At 33.5% G+C, this 9,434-nt stretch overlaps 1 protein-coding gene across 1 annotated transcript; it reads right to left on the reverse strand.

Annotated features, from left to right (window-relative positions):
* Positions 1-4,130: 4,130 nt before the first annotated feature.
* On the reverse strand, positions 4,131-6,054 carry LOC149232451 (cytochrome P450 76T24-like). The gene is made up of 2 exons (XM_089379415.1): positions 5,063-6,054; positions 4,131-4,932 (listed from the first exon to the last, which is right to left on the reverse strand). The coding sequence occupies exons 1-2, from the start codon at positions 5,951-5,953 to the stop codon at positions 4,291-4,293; spliced, it is 1,533 nt and encodes a 510-aa protein (XP_089235541.1). The 5' UTR covers positions 5,954-6,054; the 3' UTR covers positions 4,131-4,290.
* Between the last annotated feature and the right edge of the window lie 3,380 nt (positions 6,055-9,434).

Genomic DNA, 9,434 nt, shown 5'->3' on the forward strand with positions numbered 1-9,434 from the left:
ATGTAATTCCAGTCTGAAGTGTGACTTTGGCGGCGACGTGGGCCTAGAAGCACGAGGGTGCGAACATGACTCTATGATAACGACGAGTTATGGGAGGCTGGATGAATTGCAGAAGGTAAATTGTGGCATGAGCGACATGATCTATCCATGAGATCTAATCAACAAACAATATGACGAAAGATGCAAATGTGAATTAATTAATTGATGAATTATGTATGGGAAGAGAATTTTTAAGAGAACCGGTGGTTATAGCAGCCAGTAACCCATGTAATTTGGTAGATGGGTGGTTTCTTTTTATATGGATTTCAATGTCAAATGTGTGGCCATGGAGAAAAGAAAAGAAAGATCTAAGAAGCAATAAATCATGAAAAATTTTATGGAAAAAAGTTTGTATTAAAATGTAAGAAACTTGGGGAATCTTAATGTTCTCTAATATGTAAATTTTAAGATGTTTAACTATATTTTTGTAAAAATATTTAATATTTATTGATTTCATATTATATCTATAAAATTTTGGTGAATAATTTTTAGAAAAAATTGAAATTGATAATTTTGTTGGGATAAAAATGGAAAATTAGCCTATTTTAATCCCTAAAATTTTCCCTACAAAAAACCAAGAAATATATTAATTATAATGGAGATTATGTAATTGGGCATATTGTTGTAAGACCTGGTAGGAATGTGAACCTAAGAGTCTAGAATGATAGGGGGCATGTGGGAGTCAAGTTTAAAGGGGTGATTGTTAGGATTAATCTTGACTTGGGACTAGGTGGTTTTAGGCACATGGTTTCTTGGCGCATGGTATTATGTTAGTTGTATTTTGTTGAAAATAAACCTATATATAGGCTTATTAGTCTCCATTGTAATGTGCCAAGGGTTGAGCAAGTTTGGGCTTCTTGCCCTGTATAAGGGGTTGAGGGTTGACCAATAATCAAAAGTGTTTTAGTGTATCTCGATATTGGATTTATCGATGTTCATAATCTCTTTAATGTATATGGTTGTGTTAGATATTTTAGAGTTTGAATTTATATTATTATTGCGTTTGAAAAGAAAATCTTCTAACTATTTTATATTTAAATTTATATTATTTCTTATTAAAATTAATTATGTTATCGATATATACATGTGAATTTTAATTTATATTAAGAACTTTGTTTTATATATATATTAATTAATTTTATAATAATAATATTTTTTGTAAGTCAATAGAGAAACCTTATATTACTATATAACCGTAGAGTACATCATAAGCAGTTGGTTTTCCAGATTGGAAACGAGACCAATTGCAGTAAAATATAGTCTTAACCAAACACTTAACCAGACATGCCATAAGGTTTTTTTTGTCTATGGCATCTCCTATACATATCTGCAAAATTTACTTTACTACTACTCCTACTTACCCATTTACATCTTGAAGGTGGTCTACCTATAAATCTTCCTATTTGTTCTACACCTACTAACCTACCTATCAACATTTTACTATGATTTGGCCTACTCAGCCATTCGAAAAAATATAACAAAAAAAGACAGACGCATGACATTTAACCAGAGGCATTGTTGTTTCTTCTGCTACACTTGACCTAGACGCAGGTGAAATATTTGTCGTTGGAGTTGCTGTTGCAGCTGCCCCTGCTCCCTATGTCGTCAGTTACTTGTCACTTGCTCTAGTTACCTCCGTGACCCGACATTTCATAGGTCTAGCCAGTTCTCCCAGTTCCTGCCCCAACGTGATATCCAGGTTATGGATATATTTGAAGTGGATGGAGAACATCTTGTTCATGTCTCCAATTCTATCATCTTGAAAACGTTCTATATTCGTCACCCTTTTGAGTGATTCCTAAAAAACCCGTAACCTCTACTACATTGCCTTCAACTAAAGTTGGTGTTCCATTTGTTGCCTAGTTCTATCCTCCATCGCCTCTGCCTGCAGCTTCCCCATTAGGTTTTTAACATGCCACACCATCTCCAATGTTTTTATATAATCTGTTTGTTGCATTCATGATTTCCCAGTATCTATAATCCATACGACTTATTCTTCAATTTTTCTATCTGGGATGCTCTTGCATAGGAGCCTCGCCTCATTCTCCCAAATTTTGACGATTTCTTTTCCTTTCTTTGGGACCATTGCATGATAGTTTAGGGCAACCTTCCTCGCCTCATACTCCATTCTGGACCTCTTACCAGTGGTGGAGCTATGAGCATTCATTCGCGACATTCCCCTCGGCCTACCACTAACATTTCATCCCTTGGTCATTACTATCTTGGACTCTATAGTTATCAGAGGAACATAAACTCTCTCGCTACAACACCACCTTCTATCTTCTACCCTATGCACCTTTCATCCTTCCCATATAAAGGAAACATCCAAAACAAATCATGCCACCCCATCCTTTGTGCACCTTTCCCGTCTATTTTCGACAACTTCCACTTACTGATGATGTTACACTACATTCGTGTGAGGATGGGGCCATATTCCTCCCCATTCACCTCTGCAAATGGTTTATGCAGGCTCATTATTGCCATAGTCCTATTCCAGTACAACCCCCCGCTCGGCTTCTTACTTCTCCACTCCTTTAAACATCCTTTCCAATTAATGTGGCCTCCCGATGAATGATTAATTGAAACTGAGTTCCTCTCCTTCCCATCCTTGGTCGTCCTTTCCTTTGTATTGTGAAGACATGTATCACCTTGCTCATTCCTAACATTCGCTACTTGTCGAACCATGATAATTATTAAACATTCATATCACGAGGTGGGTCTCTTCCCTGATCCTGTCACACTCCTTGTCTGTCGCTCCTCCCTTCTGGCATGGATTGGTCTCACTCTACCCATGATCGATAGTGTTCCTTCAGATGTCCATCCAACATGTCCTCCTAAGCCACCTCGGTTATCAACCTAACACTCTCGACCCCTTCTTTTTCCACTCTCTCCACCAACGCATTAGCCGAGCGTCGTACCTAGGAAAACTCCATCATTTCCAACTCCTTCAGGTGGCTCTGAATCCTTTGGATAATCTGGGCGAGGCGCCAATTATTCATGACTTTGTTCATGTGAGAGCCACATTGCAGTCGATGTGCCGCTTGAATAGCTAATGCAGAATCCCCTTCCACTATTACATTCACCATTCGTTCTCTTCGCAATGTTTCCAGCCCCTGCTCCAAGGCTTGAAACTCTATAGCATTATTCGTGGCCTAACTCATATTGATGAAATATAACCTTTGAATTTTACCTGTCCAGTTCCAAATGATTCCTCTAGCTCCAGCCTTACCTAGGTTTCCCTTAGACGCTCCATCGAAGTTCAATTTCAAGAAACCCTCTAGGGGAGCTTGTAATATAAAAGATTGTAATTAAAAAAAAATGAAATTTTAATTTGGAAAATTTTAATAAAAAATACATATTTTATATATATATATATATATATATATATATTTAATTTTATTTTAAAATAATTATATATATATATATATATATATATATATATAAATAAATATAAATAAATAGATATATATCTATATATATTTAATTTGTCTTTATTTTTATTTTTTTAACTATAAAATATAAATAATAGGAATATTTTGAATAGATATTATAACTATAATTAAATATAATAATTATCTAAAATTTATTAATATTAACTTTATTAAAATTTATACATTTTAGTAAAAGATATTTAGTTTTCATTTTGTAATAAGTAAAAGCAATTGTTATATATCAATAAATACCATTTTTCTATGTTTTAGACTTAATAGCATCAATGAATATATATGAAAGACTATTGATTTGATTGTTTTATGAAAAACTATTAATTCCATTGTTTTATGTTTGTGTTTTTAATGGTACAATTTTTTTTGTCTTTTTAATAATAAAATTGTACATGATATTTGAATGCAACCACATTAAAGTAAGCTTTAATTTGAATGTAAAATGATATTTTTATTAATAAAATATTGTTTATATAAACATTTTTTAAAATATCTTTGTACTAGTTTACTTTTTCATAAACCCATTTGCAACACAACAACATTAATATTTTTTTATAAACCTATTTGCAACACAACAACATTAAAGTAAACTTTAATTTAAATGTAAAAATGATTTGCTTATTAATAAAATATTGTCTATTTAAACCCTTCTCAAAATATCCTTTGTACTGGTTTATATTTTCATAAACCCATTTGCAACTCTTTTCAATTCTTTTTGTTAAAAACTATTCATTACCACATACAATTAAAGTCATCGAAACGATAGAAGCTATGCTGAGGAAAAAGCGGCTGCCAATTCCGTTCTAGTTTAATCTAACAAATACATTTCCGCAAGTAGGCGCGGCGTTGGAATCGCTTCCAGCGGCACCGCCTTAGCCAGTGTGAGTCCAAACCTGTCGCTCATGTCCACTTTGTCGCCCGTCATGCCTCGGGGAAGTGCCCACTCAAATGGATGGAGGAGCGACGCCAACAGCAGATGGACCATCCGACTGGCCAACGGAAGCCCCACGCACATTCTCCGTCCCGCCCCGAACGGAATCAGCTCGAAGTTTTGTCCCCTGTACTCCACACTACTCGTCTCCGTATCAAGAAATCTCTCCGGCATAAAATTCAAGGGCTCCTTCCAGATCGAAGGGTCCCTCCCGATTGCCCACACGTTGACTATTATTTGAGCGTACTTCGGTATCACGAATCCCGCAATCTCACAACGGTTATCGGCTCTGTGAGGGATCAGAAAAGGAGCCGGCGGGTGCAATCGAAAAACTTCCTTGATCACTGCACGGAGATAAGGGAGACGCTCTGCGTCACTTTCTTCCACCATTCGTTCACGCCCCACTACCTCATCCAGTTCGGCTTGGACTCGTTTCATCTTTTCGGGATGGCGGATGAGTTCTGTCATGGCCCATTCTATTGTCGTTGCGGTGGTGTCACTCCCGGCCCCAAATATGTCCTGCACCAAAATGAAAGTAAACATCAGAAAGAAAGAGGACACGAAATACATACCCGAAATACATTTTCCATGAAAAGGAGCTGTGCTAGAACCAGCTAAACAAGAACCAATAAACAAAAAAAAGGCTTACAACTAAGTAGCCTCTGATATGGTCGACAGTAAATTCGTGGCTTCTCATGTCCAGAAGAACGTCCAACAGATCCTTTTCACTATAACTTCTGTCCCTACTTTCCTCTGATCTCGTAACCAGGCGATCCTCAATGAATTTGTCGATTACGCCATACACCTTTCTGAAATAGAAGTTCGTATCACGGTAGACGCCCTGGGGGTCTAAGAACTGAAGGCAGGGGAAAAAGTCTGCGACATTGGGAGTTGCATAAAGCACCATCACTTTAGAAAGGGCATATTTCAACTCTTGAGTACCCAACTGAGGATCCAACACATCTTTTCCAAACACCATTTTTCCTAACAGATTAAAAGACGACTGGAACGCGGTGTGTCCAATATCCACACACTTTCCCTTCACGGCGTCTTCAAAAATCTGATGAATCATTCGATTTACTTGATCTCTTCTGAGATGTAGCAGAGCTTCCAGCCTCTTCACGGAAAAGAGTTCGTTAATGGATACACGTCTGAGCATGCGCCAGTGGGATCCATATTGGCTAAAGACTATGGAGGTCTTGTAGTGGGAAAGAGCCTTGCCTGCCTGTGTCAAGATCCGGCCAGACAATATGTGGTCATGGGTTTTGAGAACCTCCTTTGCCATGGCGGAAGAGGAGACCACCACTGTGGTTTTCATTCCGAGAGAGAGGCTCATGATCGGCCCATATTTGTTGGCAAGGTGGAAAAAGGATTCGTGGGGCTTGTTACCCACCTGCGGCAGATTTCCCACAATCGGCCATCCCGCAGGACCTGGAGGAAGCCTGTAGTACGCCTTCCTCCTCCATACATCGAAAAGCAAGAATGTGATAACAGTGCTTCCCAGAAGCACAGAATACCAAAACAACCCTCCAAAATCCATAGGGTTCAATTGACCAGACCAGTCACAGGCTTCGAACAAGAGCCGCCTAGTTGGGAAGAAGAGGATTAATATAGCTCAACCACGTTGCGTCGCTATAAATGATATGTCTTTATATGGAATATCATTTGTCCATATCTTTGTATATCGTTTATGGAATTTCATTTGTCCATATCTTTATATATCATTTATCAAATCTTTCTATCCAGATCATTTGTCCATATAATTTGAATTTCTTGCTCATCCCCGTAACCCACGTTATTCAGTATTTTTTATTTTTAATTTCAATGTTCTATTTTTTATTTTTATTTCATCACAAGATTGGGTAAATTTCAATGTTCTATAGATTTTTTTAGATCGCTTAATGTGATTGTTCTCTCCTTTTATAGATATGCCATCAGAAGTAATTAATATAAATCAAAATCTTAGGTATTGACCTTGACATGTTTGTATAACAAAATAATAAAATTTGCTGGGCGGCTGAAACTTTACGTAAACAAGTTGCTGATTTGACATTGATATTTACGTGAGGTTGGAAGAATGGTGCAGGCGCCGCCTCCACACAGTGGTGGACAATTTTCTTTTACCTTCTTACTCATTCATCAATGATATTCAAGAAAAACAAGTTAGTGGTCAGTAAAGGGCAGATTTTCATTGGGCTAAATGTTTATGAGTCTTGAATTTATATAGGACAAAATATCACTTATATTAAATATAAGTTTTAGATTCTAGAGAATTATTTAAAATTTAATAATATATAATTTAATTAATATTTATTTGAGAATATAATTTATTTTTTTATTTTTTTCCCAATTTGAATTATAGAGTGAGGTGGTTGATATCATGAAGTGAGATTCTTGGTATTAAATTAATTTATAGATATACTTTTTAAAGAGTTCACAAGGTTCAAACATAATACAATATTATTTATATGTATTATAGTTTATCATGTAACTAGTAGAGATTTGAACTTGAATGAAGAAAAAAAAATCATTTAATCCAACAAACCAAAATAACTTCAATTAATATATATTTTTAAAATTAGTTAAATTACGATTATAATTAATAAATATACCATTAAAAAGAATAATATTAAAATGATTAAATATTTTTATATAACCACTTATATCATAATTAAAAATTAATAAATTCATAATTAAATAAATATAAAAATAAACAACTTTATTTATAATATGCATGTGAAAACTAACCAGAAATGTAAATAGTTATAGTAAATTAATAATAAATATGTAAACAAGTTACATGGGAAGAAAGACCACTTATTTTTGTTTTGAATTTTTAGAGTTCATGTAAAATTAGAAATAGGAATGTACACTTTTACTAGATGTGTAATTTATTTTATTTTTTATTAAAAATAATTGTAATAATAGTATAGCTATATAAATTAAATGGTTGATAAATGTTAATAAATACTACATAATAAATATCAAAACTCTTCTTTATGATGTATCTTAGGTTGTTAAATTTTAAAAATCATAAAACTAGTTAAATTATTATTATAAATATTTAGTATATGAGTTAAGCATATATACATTTAAAAAAACATGGAATATGATTATTAACTATGGAGATTTACTCCACTTTATCGTGAAGATTCTTAATTTGTAAATAGACTTTGTTGCTATACCATGGTTTCCCAATATCAAATGCTCAAAAAACCATAAGTCATTTCATATGGTTCTTGGTAGTATGACATTTTTTTATAATTAATCAATTTAATTAAAAGAGAAAAAAGTGAATAACTACTTTAGAGATAAATCCAATATTTGATTTTTCTATACTACTAAGAAAATTCTTGAGTATTCCATGGAGGTTAAATCTATACCATCCAGTTCATAATTATTGATAATTAAATTAAAATTACATATTCAAAGATAAATATTGTTTTAAAAATCATTTTCAAAATTTTAAAAATTATATTATAAAAATTATCGAGTGTAATAATTAATATATTTAATTTTAAATAATGTTAAATAATTTATATTAAGTGAAATTTGAATAAATAATTAATATCATGATTATTTAAATAGTTATTTATTTATAAGAAATAACTAATTTGTTTTTGTAAGTTATTGAAAATATTTATAATACATACAGAGTATAAAAAATAATCTTATTTTGTCTTCTGTAATAAGAAACTAGAACAAAATAAAGAGCAAAATGACTATAGTTAATCCAAACACAAAAATTAAGCATAAATTCCCCTAACATAATAACAAAACAAACCAGTAATGAGGACATGCAATTACATCCCTATCCAAAGGAAAATAAGACAGCGAATGCCAAGACTAATGCACATGGGTAGTGCTTGTTGATTAAGTTTGCACTATCAAAGAATGACAACCTCGATGGGCCCCATGCCATCATCCACGATTAGTGCTCGTTGATTAAGTTTGGGCTATCAAAGAATGACAACCTCGATGGGCCCCATGCCATCATCCACGTGTTGATTAAATCATGTGGAGGAGAAACTCGTCTTTGCTTACATTTCTTTCGAATACAACTTTCCCAAAGAGGTTCTTGATATGCCAATAGAGGTTTTGTTGGGATCCCCAAAAATAGACTTTCACGAAATCTCCGCCATGCTTTTTCTATGCAGTTGTCTATAACGCGACTTTTTGAAAGTTTTTCCGGCGGATTTTTCCGGTCGAAATCCGGCAGGAATTATTGGAATCGCAAGTTTGATAGCTAGTTTCTGCACAATGAAAGCCTCCCAGGGGTTTTTCAGGGTGCTGAATCCAAATATGCAGTTAAAAAACCATTTTAACTGCAAGAAATCAAGATTCGAATTCAATTCGTCCGCGGGATTCCGTCACCAGAATCTTCAAAAAGTCGCATCATAGACAACTCCCTTTTTCTATTTGTAATTAGTTGAAAAAAGAGAAAGAAGGAAAAAAATCATGAAATATTCTTATTTTTCCTCGTATTGCTATTAGTAGTTAATTGAAAAATCTAATTTCATTAAATTTTTCTAATCTTATTACTACAAATGAGTCTTGTCAATGATACTAAAGTTTTTATCAAAATGAATGAAGCATAATCCATTTTTCTAATCTTATTACTACAAATGAGTCTTGTCAATGATACTAAAGTTTTTATCAAAATGAATGAAGCATGATCCATGTTTGTCTTTTCTAGTCACTCTCCTCTTTCATTAATGGTCAAATATAATTTAATGCAAATTGATACAACAACCTTTAGTTTACATAACACTTTGTTTTCTACCTCACACAAATATGAAAATAAGTTGCTTCCTAAGATTTGGAGAGAGGTTTAATCTAGGAATAGAGATATTTTACACCTAATTCTAGAAAATAAATAATTTATCAAGAATACCACAACAATATGCTCATTTTCTTTATATCGAAATACACATAGAATCATAGATTAGATCATTTTAATACTATAAATTTAAATACATATACAACTATATATTTGCTAATCTTTCCAAGAATACTAAAAC

The sequence above is a fragment of the Pinus tabuliformis genome, chromosome J (assembly GCF_031772625.1).
Source record: "Pinus tabuliformis cultivar Carrire ecotype Pingquan chromosome J, CPIR1, whole genome shotgun sequence".
Lineage (NCBI taxonomy): Eukaryota > Viridiplantae > Streptophyta > Pinopsida > Pinales > Pinaceae > Pinus > Pinus tabuliformis.